At 37.2% G+C, this 13,986-nt stretch overlaps 2 protein-coding genes across 2 annotated transcripts; both read right to left on the bottom strand.

Moving 5' to 3' along the window:
* Positions 1-2,255: 2,255 nt before the first annotated feature.
* LOC107830059 (rac-like GTP-binding protein ARAC7) lies at positions 2,256-5,451 on the bottom strand. The gene is made up of 8 exons (XM_016657546.2): positions 5,121-5,451; positions 4,801-4,888; positions 4,571-4,680; positions 4,355-4,418; positions 4,175-4,239; positions 4,032-4,097; positions 3,775-3,881; positions 2,256-2,546 (listed from the first exon to the last, which is right to left on the bottom strand). The coding sequence occupies exons 1-8, from the start codon at positions 5,217-5,219 to the stop codon at positions 2,513-2,515; spliced, it is 633 nt and encodes a 210-aa protein (XP_016513032.1). The 5' UTR covers positions 5,220-5,451; the 3' UTR covers positions 2,256-2,512.
* Positions 5,452-8,207: 2,756 nt separating this feature from the next.
* LOC107830057 (uncharacterized) lies at positions 8,208-8,690 on the bottom strand. The gene has a single exon (XM_016657541.1). The coding sequence runs from the start codon at positions 8,688-8,690 to the stop codon at positions 8,208-8,210; it is 483 nt and encodes a 160-aa protein (XP_016513027.1).
* Between the last annotated feature and the right edge of the window lie 5,296 nt (positions 8,691-13,986).

The raw sequence follows: 13,986 nt of genomic DNA, 5'->3' as shown, positions 1-13,986 counted from the left end.
CGTGAAATAACTCCTTGTTAGCGCAAAGGTGCCTTGAAGCGTCGGTGTCCACTATCCAGTTACTCTTGTTAGCCACCATGTTTTTCTCAACGACCATAACAACAATGACATCACCACGCTCAGTAAGGTATCTTCGACTGGAGTTTCCCTCCATGCTTTGAGCTTTGTCCTTGTCTCTAGTTACACTGGAAAGCCTTGTGACCATTTTTCTGCAGACATAGTAAGGTCCTTTCGACTTTTGAATTTGGCCTCCGGCTTATTGAAGTAATTCTGCTTATTCACATGTCCTTTCTTCTAGCATTTCTTCTGTTTTTCTTTAAACCTGTCTTTTAGAAAAGTACTAGAATATTCCACAAGATTAATTGTAGAAGAATTAAGAGAGAGATATTTCATCTTATCCTTAAGCCATTCCGCCTCCTCATCTTTGAGATAGTTTGCTTCCTCAATCCTCATGTGACTGATCAGTTCTTGAAGAGTTAAGTTTTTCTTCTTGTGTTTCAGTTGATTCATGTAATCACTCCAGGAAAGTGAAAACTTTTCAACCAGAACATGAGCCCGAAGAATCTCACACATCTCCATGCCTTCATTCAGAACATCTGCAGTCAAGTTCTCATACTCGTGAACCTGCTCCATGATTGGCATATTATCAACCATCCGAAATTTGATCCACTTTTCAACCACATACTTCTTTTTTCCTGCATCATCTGCACAATATTTCTTCTCCATATTGCTACATGACTTTAGCAGATTTATAATTTATAAACAACTCAAACAGAGGGTTAGTCATATGGTTAAGTAAATGCCCTCGAACAGTTTTATTATCCTTTTTAAATTTCTTTTTAGCAGCATCATCAGCAACAACATTAGCAGTACTATTAGAAACGACATCAACAGGAGGTTCGTTAAACAAAACATAATCAACTTCTAATTGTTCAAAGAAAATCAGAAGTTTTTGGGACCAATGCTTATAGTTGTTTTCATCCAAAGGCTCAAGCTTTGGCAAGTCAGGAAGTGTTTTGTTAAGAGAACTAGCCATTGATCAATATTGTAAATTCGCTTTCAAATTGTAGGAAAAATAACTGATAATATTGACCAAGAACAAGAAGGAAACAAAGAATAACTTATCGAAAATACTGTTGTCGTGGCAAGACACTGCCTTGAAAGCGATTTTGGCCCTACTGAGTGCAAATCGTTAAAATCAGTTGCTCCCCAAGGTTCCATAGCACCTCCAAACATGCGCACTCGTGGCTGGAAGAATGGAGTTTGCACAAATCAATTGCCGAGTAACCGACTGAAGAAGACGGAAAAATGAAGGTATTTTCTGTGTTTGATAATTCACAAAGAAGACTGCTTTTCGTAGGCTTAAAAAATGAAGAATTAATTTTTTTGTTAGCAAAACCAGATTTGGATTATGCCACACATATATCTCGCGTGCGGGGAGGGGGGGGGGGAGGAATCAACCCATTTTGCCTTCAGGACCAATTTCTCACGTATGCTAGGCCACTCCCTTTTAAAGAGAAGCCCAACAAAGACCAATTCAATATAAAGAGAAAAAGAAACTTTCCACTACCATTGAGAGACTTTGTCTTTTATAAAAGACAAAGAAGTGAGAAAAAAAGGAACTACAAAGAAATTTTTAGCATATATGATGCTTATAAGCCATATTATTTTTAATAATACCAACATATATGACGCTTATAAGCCATAGTTTATGACTTTTAGATATTTTTAGGCTATTGAGCCATATGTTCCACTTAATGTTATGCATGTTTTATGAGATGTTGCTTGTATGTTCATGATGATGGGTGTTAGATATGTTTAGTTGATTCGCTCTATAAAATTTAAAGATATCGAATGTCGTCCATGTGCTCCTTCAAAATTGAGGCGTGACACATTAGGTTTACGTCCCATTTAGATGTTATTAGATGCTTCAGGACCGCTGTGGATATATTAAATTTGGCATATGATATTTTATCAGTATTATTCTGACTAATTATTGAGGCGTGACACATTAGGTTTACGTCCCATTTAGATGTTATTAGATGCTTCAGGACTGTTGTGGGTATATTAGATTTGGCATATGATATTTTATCAGTATTATTCTGACTAATTATTATAATATTACTATACATTCGACTATTGCGTATGAATATGATGTTATGCTTTGCGAAATATTAGATAAATGATAAATGTTTGACACTCATTAAATGGGTAAGTCTAAAGATAAAGTGCATTTTAGGGCAAATATGCAAATGATCCTCACAAAGTAGATATTCATTTTACCAATTGACAATCATCTTGATCTAACCATTAGTAAAAGCAGGCACAATGTATCCACAAGAAGCACATATTCAAAAACCATGACCTGAGGAATCAACAATTCCCTATGCTTATCCACAACTAGTTGGTACAAAACAGATAATACAACTGGCCACGGAAAAACAACTGGCAAGCACTCGAGTCAGTAGTTGTTGGAAAGGATATATATGACGAGCGTAACACCTAAACGTTCCTAAGCGACACAGCCTCCACACACGATCCCCCTGCTGTCGAAACCAAGCGAGACATTAGAGATTGAACAAATAGAAGATCAACAATCAACAAATATATCATGGTTTCAACTTTCATCTGTAGAGTTAAAAATATTGGCAGAGCAATCAAAAGATTTTATAAATGTGGACCACCTGCAGATGCCTATCGTTAGTGAGAGCAACCAAGGATGCCTCAATATTATGGCATATGGAGAGAAAGATTCAGTGTGTTCTTAGAATTTTGGAACAAACCGTACAGAACTGAAACTAGAAAAGCACTGATCAATAAGGGTGTGTTTGGTATTAAAGAAAATGTTTTTTCATGGAAAATATTTTCCTAGAAAATGCTTTCTAGGAAAATGGTTTTGTCAATTATTTTGCCTTGTTTGATTGGTGAGTGGAAAAAAATTTCGGAAAATATTTTTTAGTGTTTGGCTAGAGAGTAGAAAATATTTTTTTTTTTGAGGGGTCGGGGTAGGGTGGGAGGGGGGATGGGGTAGGGGCAGGGGGGTTGGGCGAGGGGGAGTTGAGGATGGGGCGGGGGTAGGGTTTGGGGTGGGTGTGGTAGGGGTAGGGGTGAGGGTTGGTGGGGGTTGGTAGGGATGAGGAATAGGATGAGGAATAGGATGAGGAAGGTTGAAAAAGAGTTTTGAAAAATATTTTTCCAATGAGTTAATGAGAGAAATATTTTTTAAAATATTTAAGCCAACCAAATATCGAAAAATTGGAAAACCCTTCATACAAAACACACCCTGAGCCAGAAACAATTGCCTTGCTTGCTTATGACTTATAATCAGACAACACTAGATCCAATTTCGCATGCTCTAATGAAGCATATTTCCGAAGTTACTTCTTAACCTGGTAATAGCAAGTAGTGTAGTTAAAAAAAGAAAAAGAAAATATGAAACGTACCAACTCCAAGAAAGAGGCACTTCGCAACAGGTATCGGGCTTTATTCACACATTGCATAAACATTTTCACTCTATGTTGTTTGCCAGATTAGTATCTTTATGTCAATTGACCGTTATAGTTTTCTTTTCAAACTCATTTTGCTAGTTTAACAAAATATCCAAAAGTGAGTTCAATGTTGTGGTTGTGGTTTGCACTTGATGAAGCATCTGACTTTAAGTTTCTTTTTGTGTTGCTAATGCAAGCGATCAGGCTAACTCATAAGGATACAGATGTTTAATAGCATAAGGTCCAATTCGTCTTGACAAGATACATATTAAAATGCTGAACTTACACAATTGAGCAACCAGTGCTTCTGCGCCTTTTCTTCCTCGGCACCTCCTTCCTCCTAGGAGGTTGAAGCACAACCTTGATTGCAGTGTCAAAAACAGCTTTCACATTCTGACAGATACATAAAACAGTTTAGTAAAAAGGCAAACTTTATATATTGTAGTAGATTAATAGCGAAAATTTTCCTAGTAGTCAACATGTAGCTGATAATACTGTTGGTATTCTGGAAAATTTATTTTGTAGCACACTTGAAATAAATACCTGCTGTGTTTTAGAGCTGCACTCTATATAAGCTGCTGCACCAATTTGTTTCCTTAGCTCTTCACCCTACAGTGGAGCCAACTGAATTATTGTTGTACAATCTATACTGAGCATTTTCAAATTCAAAATGATATAGTCAGTACCATATCAGGTGTTATAATGTTTGAACCCATATGATCTGCTAGATACCGATTATCTTCTCGAAGATCTGTCGCGAAATTAATCACAGGTTATAATACTATGGACTAGGAAGAAATCTCGGGACATCCACCAGCTCCACAAAGAGTAAATCATGATCGTAATTGTATCAGTTCAATACATACCTAATTTTGTCCCAACGAGCACAATTGGAACATTGGGTGCGAAACGACGAAGTTCAGGCATCCACTGCATACAATTCATAATAAAATTAAATCCTTGTAACTGAGAATTGCTTTTATTGGAGTAAATCTATTCATTTAGGAGAAAGATTTTTCATTTTTCAAAGAATGAGACCAATGTGGCTATTAAGTCGATAAAGTGTTGGATAATAATAGTACCTTTTTTAGAACATTTTCGTAGCTGGCCCGGCTGATTAAAGAGAAAGCTAGCACAAAGATGTCTGCACCCCTATAGCTTAGTGGTCTCAGCCTGCTATAATCTTCTTGACCTTTAAGACACAGTTAGAAAACCATTAGCAAGTAGTATATTACTAGAAGCTAAGATACCTAATTTCATTTGGGAAAAATAAGAAAATAAAAATCAATCATTAAATAAAAAGTGGAAGTACCTGCAGTATCCCACAACCCCAAATTGACAATGCTCCCATCCACAGCCACATTAGCACTGAAATTGTCAAACACAGTTGGAATATAATCCTGCAAGTAAAAGCCCAAAATAGCTAGGTTAACCAATAGAGTACTGCTAAACTAGCTACCTACTTCCCTGGGGACAAATGAAGAACAAGGTTTCTTTTAAGTGAAAGAATCTTTTACATCCAAATCCCAGAAAAGAAAAGAAATTAAGGAAAAATAAAGAAACAGGAACAAGTAAAACCACAATCTCTTTCCAAATGAGGTAAAGAGGAGGGTTGGGTAAGTAGAAACTCACAGTGGGGAACTTGTTACTAGTGTAACAAATGAGCATGCAGGTCTTGCCAACAGCACCATCACCTACAGTTACACATTTGATGAACTTTGAAGCACTCATCTTCTCACAAACTTCTACAGAGAAGCACTTACTTGTATTTAAACGTCTTTTTTCAAGTTAAAGGAAAAGGAGAGTATCAAAGTGTGAAGGAGTTTCTTGAAGACTGACCCCTTGTTAGTACAGACAATAAGATACAGGTAGAGAGAGGACCAGGACCCCCTCTTCTAGTTTCAAGAAAAACACATTAAATAAACTACAGAGAGTGGCAGATATAGAAAGAGGGGAGTCAAATTAACTTTTTCAAACCTCTCAATAAATTTGAAAATCTTTCTATTGAAAAAGGTTGGACGATGTGGATGTGGATGTGGATGTGGATGTAGATGGGTCCCCTGTTTTCAAACGGCTCAAAACGACTTTTGTGGGCAAGCTGGTTTCCATCTTTTGCTACACTATCCTCCTGCTCTCTGCCTTGTACCACTCATTTGCTTCGCCAAACTATCATTGGCATAACACTATGGACAACTAATAAGAGGCGGATCTACAGTGTAAAAAGTGGTTCACATGAATCCGTAATTATCGGGTTAAAGTATATATATGATGTACATAATTTGGCAAAAATATATATACCAATGAATAGAATGTGTAACAATTCAATTTCTCATTTTGAATTTTAGGGTCTCATTTCATGTTTTCAGACTTTCTATGGGTTTGTATGAAGTTTTTGGATTTATTGGTATATGCTTGAATTGGGACCCGAGAGGCTCGGTGGTGTTTAAGCGCACTTTTAAACCATATTGCAGTTTTTTGTTTTTGGGTGGTGTTGATGAGTTGTGTGATCGCAGTCAAACGATGGGATCGCAGTGGTTAAGGATATGGGCTTCAATGATATCGCGTGATCACGCAAGGTAGGGGGTAGGTTAATATGTGCATCGTGATCGCAATTGTGTGTGCACAATTGTGATGTGTTTCATCCGGCTAGTTCGATCTCATTGGCTAGTTGTAATCGCATTAAAGACTACTTCAAATATAAGAATATATTTTTGGGGCAATTTTATTCATTCTTCCATCGTTTTTAAATTTATTGAGCTCGATTTTGGATGATTTTTTTCAAGAATTTCAACTAGAAGTTGAAGGTAAATATTCTCAACAAGTACTGCTGGAGTCCTACTACTCTAAGCAAAATTAGGAGTGGTTTGGGGCAACCACTATATGCTGATGATTTTACTACAAGCTATGCTAGAATATCTTTTGCTAGAATCCTTGTGGAAGTGGATGTCACTAGGGAATTACCTAGTAGTGTCAAGGTCAAGGATCCAAAAGGGAGGGTGTCTGAACAAGTATTGTGGTATGACTGAAACTAATCTATTGTCCTAAGTGTTGGCAATTAGGGCATATGTGTCAAACTGAGAGGCAACAGCAGAATCAGAATGAGAGTAAACTAGTGCCACAACAGAAGGCCAAGCCACAGCAGCAGAAAACAGAATGGAAGGTGGTTGGAGCTAATGACAAAGCCAAACATCAGGAGCTTGTTGAAGCAACAGAGGCAACTCAACAGGATGGAATGCCAACAAAGCAGACAATGCTTGATGATGCTGGAGATTGGAGAGAAGTGAGGGGCAGATCAGCAACAAATAATCCACAAGTGCCTCAACATGGTAATCATGTAACTGTCATAAATGGATTTAAGATGCTGGTTGAAGGAGGACACCCTAATGAACAGAGCTCAAATCAAATTCAGACTGTAAAATATAGAACATATGGGAAGGGTGAGACTGCAGGGTATAGGGATACTCATAATCCTCAAACATGATAATAGTTGCATGTAATGTGAAGGGGTTCAATAAGGTGTTCAAGCACAAGGAGATGGAGTTGTTTCTGAAGAAGTAGGTTGATCATGGGTGATTTTAACTCTATACTATCTACTGATGATAGAAGCCATGGCAGTGAAGTACAAGAGCATGAAACCAAGGACTTCAAAGAATTCATAGAAAATTGCAGGATGAATGAAATGCCAACAGTTGGAAGAACATATACATGGAATAATAACCATGTGTATAGTAGGATTGATCGAGCTATTGTAAATGCTGCTTGGATGGTCAACATGCCTCCACTACAAGTTCAGGTAATGGATCCTCATTTCTCAAATTATTGCCCCCTGAGCATACAGATAGAAGCTTCACCTCAGACTGGAAAAAAAAAATATTCAGATTCTATAATTACTTAGCTGAACATCTAGAGATTGGTAAGATAGTACAGGAAAATTGGGCCCTGACTGATGGGAAGATGTTTTGTATATTGTTGATACCCAATTTTGTCCTCATATTTTATAAAATATTCTATATGCTTTCGAAATATCATTTTGCATTATTACCCAATTTACAAGAGTCATATAAGTATTTTCTATAATTTCTTATAATTTTTAAAGCTTTAAAATTGATATTAAATATTTATTAATTATTCCTTCAAATTATTTTGGGCTGATTTAATCATCTAAATTTATTCTTTATACCCACATGTATGTTTTATAATATTTTACTTCATTTCATATAATTACATTTGTTTGTTTTTGAGCTATTTACATAATTTTTACAATAATAGCTTATATCCTATAAATAACTGCATTTATTATATTATTTATGCCAAAATAGTATTTTATATTTTTATAATGGTGAGTTATTATTTTCAAGCATTTTTCATAGCATAAATAATATTTTTATCATTTATTAGACGTTTTAATAATTCATTCTTTTGGTAAGTAAAGATTTTATTTACCAAGTATAATTATGTACAAACTAGCACATAACAGTACTTTGTCTAAGCATAGCTTCAGCTAGACATGAAGCCCCAGCTTGGAGTTACCTAATTACTGACTACCATTCTACTATACTCCTCGCATTCTTAGGCCATTTCTAGGCACCAATTCATCTGTTTCATTGTGCTCATTAGCCTAGGAAAACAACCAGCCCTCACATGGATTTCCTGAATGATCAGTCGAGTTATGGCTTTGGCTGATCTCTTCTTCTTTTGGAAAAAGATACAATTTCTCTCCTACCAGACATGATAAACCGTTGCTGCAAAGGTCATTCTACATACTGCAGCCCCAGCACTCTTGCCTTTCGCAAACTGCTCTATCCATTGGATCTCTTCTTGCCACTTTTTCTTCACTCTCTGTATTCCTTGCCAGTACAGCAGCTGCTGCCATATGCTTCCAGTGACTTCATACTCAAAGAAAAGATGTTGCACTGTTTTATTCTCCTTTTCACATAAGTGGCATAGTTGATCTGGAATGATACCCCATTTGGCCAATCTGTCTTTTGTAGCAAGCCTATTAAGCAATGCTAATATCATGATAAAGGTCCACTTTGGCAATCCCTGATTATTACATACTAGCTTTCTCCATGTCGCCTTCTGGAATTCACCTTGCATATCTTTATAGATTTGTCGAATTGAGAATCTTTTCATCTGAGAAATATCTTTTTCAGTGTATCTAGCAGCCTTAAAGTAGTATTTAGGCTTGAAAAGTTTCTGCATGATCTAAGAAGCATTGTTTGGTTCTGTGCCCCATACAGTTTTGTCTTTAATGTAGTATGAATGTACCCATATCACCCATAATTTCTCCTTTTTTGTGAAGATGCTCCATAAGAGCTTACATATTGCTGCTTTATTCCACATCTCAACATCAACGAAGTTAAGGCCCCCTGCTACCTTTGGAGCACAAAGCTTTTTCCAAGCAATTAGTACATTTTTAGTAGGTTCAGCAGCCCCTGTCCATAGAAATCTTCTACATATAGCCTCAATGAACTATATTATTTTGTTTGGTAAGATGAATACTTGAGCCCAGAAAGTTTGGACAGCAAATAAAATACTTTTCACTAGCATAGCTCTTCCTGCATAGGATAGAACTTAAAAGTCCAGTTCTGAACTCTTCCTAGCATCTTATCGATCAGTGGTTCACATTGAACAGTTGTTAGTCTCTTTGTGCTAAGGGGAACTCCCAGATATCTACATGGTAGATCACTTTTAGAGTAGCCAAGTAGCTCCATAATTTGTTTCTGCACCTCACAACTAACTCCACCAAAGTAGACATTGCTTTTGTTTAGATTTGCTACTAAACCTGAGGCTGCAAAAAATATTTGGAACTAGTTGTAACGTATACTTACAGACTGAAGATCTCCTTTACAAAATAATAACAGGTCATCAGCAAATCCAGTTGCACCAGATTGATTTTTGAACATTTTGTGTGAAATTTGAAGTTCTTTTTCTCCTTCAAAGGCTTTAGTAACCTACTCAAGTATTCCATAACCATTAAAAATAGAAATGGGGATAGGGGATCTCCCTGTCTTAGTCCTTTCTTTGTCTCAAAGGGTACTGTTGGCTTGCCATCGATAAGTACTGAATATGAGACTGAACACAAACATGCCATTATCCATTTGACAAATATCTCAGGAAATCTCAGCAGCTTCGTCACTTGCTCAATGAAAACCCATTCAACAAAATCATAAGCCTTTTGCATATCAATTTTTAACATGCACCTTGGGGATATATTCTTCCTCCTATACCCTTTAATTAGCTTATAGATCATAATTATATTATATGTAAATAATCTCCCATGTACAAAGGTTGTTTGACAGTTGTCAATTATATCATGCATGACTCCCTGCAATCTAGATGTTAGAACTTTAGAGATAATCTTATAAAGGATTGTGCAGCAAGAAATTGGCCTGAACTCCTTGATATTGGCTGGATTCTTCACTTTAGGAATCAAGGTGATGGTTGTGCAGTTGATGGACTTGCATATTTCAGCAGTATGAAAGAACTCCATCACTGCATAAGTGACTTCCTCTCCTAAGATTGGCCATATTTTTTTAAAAAAGAAAGCATTGTATCCATCATACCCTAGTGCTTTATTATCCTCAATATGCATCATAGCTTGTTTTATTTCCTCCCTTGTGATTGGTCTGATGAGCTGCAGTTTTTGGCTATGACTTAAGGTGTAACCATTCTGCATAATGTTTGGCAGGACAACTGGTAATTGAGTCGCAGCTGACCCAAGTAGTACTTTGTAAAAACTTAGGATCTCCTTTTCAACTTCATCAGGATGGTTCAGTATTTGCCCTTCACTACTAGTCAACTTGCCAATGTGGTTCCTTGCTTGTCTATTTTTCATACAAACATGGAAGTATGCTGAGTTTGAGTCTCCCAATTTGAGCCATTGCACTCCGTATTTCTGTTTCCACACACTCTCCTTAACCATCAGCCATTTCTCCAATTCCATTTTTGCTAGTCTTTCCTGTTCCATTGGTTCTGAGTCACCATCAAGAATGTGCATCTTATTCTGGATGGTGTTTAGCTTGTACCTTGTCGTCTGAATCTTGTTTTCTACTCCACTAAACTCTTGCTTATTCAGCTGTTTTAGATTGCCTTTCAGCATTCTAAGTTTCCTCCATACATTCATCATACATGTGCATATACTCTTCTGCCTCCAGCATTGCTGCAATACTTTATCACACTCCTCATGATTTGCCAAGCAATTGAGGAATTTGAAAGGCCTACTTTCTTGCTCAGAGATATCATCAAATCCTACACTTATTGGGTAGTGATCAGAGAAACCAGGATTCATAACAACCCTTGTCATATGTGTCCTTTTTTGCACCCATTTAGAGTTCACCGGGATTCTATCAATTCTACTGTGTATCTGATTATTTGTCCACGTGAATTTTCTTCCTAGTGTCTTTAGCTCCTCAAGCCCACTATCAAGCATAAAGTTTTTGAAGTCCCTAACTTCACTTTCCTGAACTGGATTCCCCTGTATTCTATCTTCATTGGATAAAATGGTGTTGAAATCACCCATTACCAGACTTGGTCCACTTATACCATTTAGTAGTATCTTCATGTCCTCCCATTACCTCTTCCTATCTTGAATAGTATGCTTTTCATATACTGTACAAAAATTAAAATTGGAACTATGCTGACTTGTCCCAGTATGAATTGTTCACGGGTTTTGATCAAAGAGAATGTCACTTGCATTTGATCCCATGTTATCCATTTTCTACCTCCTGATGCATCTTCATAATTGTCTACCCACTTCCAGTTGTTTAGGCTCTTCTTCATTATTGTTGCTGCATTTTCCTTTTTGACTCTATTTTCTATAATAGCTATTAGTACTACCTTATTCTCCTTATAAAATATTTTGAGCTCTTTTTTTTATAAACTTTATTCATCTCCCTTACATTCCAAGTTACAATGTTCATCAGCATAAGTTGGATTGTTGTAGGGTACCTCCTCTATCACACCTGTTCTGCTGTCCTCTAGTATTGTGAGCCTCAGACATTTGTACTATTTTTTGTGTTGTGTCCACTAGGGCCTTGAAAGCATTCCTAATATCAACTTCACTCTCCTTTGCAGTTGCTACATTATTCTTTAAGGCAAACTTTCCTCTAGCAAGTTGCCAATTCTTATCTGGTTTTACTTAGATTACTTGTTCACTGCGTGCACTCTCCATTTGGTCAAGGAATCTGCCTTGTGTATCAATTTTATCTGTTGCAGGGTCCAGTTTCCTCACTGCTCTCCATTCTTGCTTTAGTTTCACAGTAATACCTTTTTGTAATTCACCATCGAGCTTCTGTTTCTTTTGATCTCTGCATGAATGACCCAACTGACAACAAGTTTGATAGTAATGTGGTTTCCAATCATAGTGCATTATCTTCTCCAACACCTTACCCTTAGGATCGTGTAGTTTGATCTTCTGAGGTAGGCCTGGTGATGTCCATTTCAATCAGAATTCTAGCATAGGTAATCCTCTCTGTAATTGTAGTACATCCATCCGCATATAGCGGTTTGCCTAAGCCACTTCTAATTTTAGTCAAAGCCTGTTTACTCCAGTAATTCAGAGGCAAATTAGGGAATTTAACCCATAGTGGAATAGTTTTTAGTATCTCTTCATTGAAGTCAAAGGTTTATGTCCATGGCCTCATGATAATAGGCCTGCTATTGATAGTGTATGGTCTATTCATCAGTACATCTTCCCTCTTTTCGCTGCTAGACAACAAAATTACAAAGTAGCCATCATTATGGAAAAGTACCTTTGGTTTTTTGACCCTGCTCCACTGGCTTGCTATGAATCTTTCAATTGCCCCAATGGTCGGAGTATTTCCCACCACATATAGTATCACAGCTCAATTCCACTTCTGGTTTTCCTCTTCAAGGTCTTCTTCTAACAATTGAACTACTATTTCTCCAACTTGTATCACCGGAGGGATGTATGATAAGTTCATCCTTTTTGCAGCAAGTTTATTCTCCTGAAATAATCTTGCCCAAGATCTGCCGCCTTCTCCAGCTTTCTCATCAACTTTATCTTGTGTACTCCTCTACTCTTTGCTCTCTGCAACTTGTTGCTCTGCTATTGGGCTTGCATGCATTGTTCCATTGGGGTTTGTTTTGCTAGTAGTCGCCTCACCTATTTGAATTGGTGATCTCGTTGCCTCCTTGACAGTTGATCTTACCGGAGTAGCCAATTTAACCCTAGAATCACTCAGATCTGGTCAATTAGGGTCACTCTCAGTGTCTTCTTCTTCATCTTGCATCTTTTCTTTGGCTTTAGCTATTTATTTTCCTTGTTCCCGCAGTATGATATTAGTAAGATTCTTCTCTACTACTGGCATTTTACTGGTGTTCCTCTTTCATCATCCTCTTCCCTCCATTTTCGGTGGATGCGCAGGTTAGCAAGGTCACCTAACGTTCGCTGAGAGAAAAAAGACCCTTTAATAATTTATTTTTAATTAAATTCGGGTATTTTAAATGCTGGCCCAAAATAGGACAAATTCCGGACCAATTCAATGGCCTAAACGTCCAAAATCCTTGACCCAATAACCCCAAGCCCAAACCAGATGAGCCCTTTAATAAACCCGGTCGCCACCCGCTCCTGTTGACCCGCCCTGCTCTTCTTTTCATCTCATCTGTTGATCTTAGAAATCAACTGTCACGACCCAAAAACCCACTAGTCGTGATGGCACCTAACCCAACCCGTTAGGTAAGCCAATTTCCAACTATCTAATTCCAATAAAATTAATTAAAAGAAAATATCTAAAACCGATACATCTCCCCAAGAACTGGTAGTACAAATCATGAGCTTCTCAGAATAGAGTATACAAAGCGGAAATGAAATAAATACATAGTCTGTTTGAATAATACATAAACAGAGCTTTTATAAATCTAAGGCTACCCTGAACAAGAGGCAGCTACAACAGGAACGCAGGTACATCTTCAAGTCCCGCAACCATCGAGCACAGCAACAACAACAGCCAACATCTGCACGCAATGTGCAGAAGTGTAGTATCAGTACAACCGACCCCATGTACTGAGTAAGTAACAAACCTAGCCGTAGGTTGAAAGTAGTGACGAGCTTCCACCAAGTCGGGTCCAAAACCAATAGTCCACAACAATCCATAACAACATAAAGCAAATAATACCAGAAGTAACTCAGAGACAAAATGTTCAGCCAAATCATGATTTCAAAATAGTAGTTCTTTCTTTCAAATACATCAGTGAAAACCCCAATCGTTTGCTGGAGTTGCCAAAAATATGAATAGTTTGAAAACAATAAATTTCTCCCAAAATCTTGTCAATAATAAATAAGATGTTTCATTTTCCTTCCGGATAACCCGTGTAAAAAAAACAAAAATAAATGCATCACTATGCCCATCTGTCAACAATGTGTTAAAAATCATGAATGATGTGATGCAGTACAGCACGAGAAAATACATCTCTATGCATGTATGTCATGTGTGCATGCCAATGCAATGCAACTCAATGATAAAAATCATAAACA

The sequence above is a fragment of the Nicotiana tabacum genome, chromosome 9, assembly GCF_000715075.1.
Source record: "Nicotiana tabacum cultivar K326 chromosome 9, ASM71507v2, whole genome shotgun sequence".
NCBI lineage: Eukaryota > Viridiplantae > Streptophyta > Magnoliopsida > Solanales > Solanaceae > Nicotiana > Nicotiana tabacum.
This window is presented reverse-complemented; position numbering and strand designations above follow the sequence as displayed.

Coding starts and splice junctions, on each gene's coding strand:
- LOC107830059 (XM_016657546.2), bottom strand. CDS start 5,219: ATGAGTGCTTCAAAGTTCATCAAATGTGTAACTGTAGGTGATGGTGCT. Junction 3,882..4,031: donor GCAGCTCTAAAACACAGCAG/GTATTTATTTCA, acceptor TGTATCTGTCAG/AATGTGAAAGCTGTTTTTGA. Junction 2,547..3,774: donor AGCACTGGTTGCTCAATTGT/GTAAGTTCAGCA, acceptor TGGTTTCGACAG/CAGGGGGATCGTGTGTGGAG.
- LOC107830057 (XM_016657541.1), bottom strand. CDS start 8,690: ATGCAGAAACTTTTCAAGCCTAAATACTACTTTAAGGCTGCTAGATAC.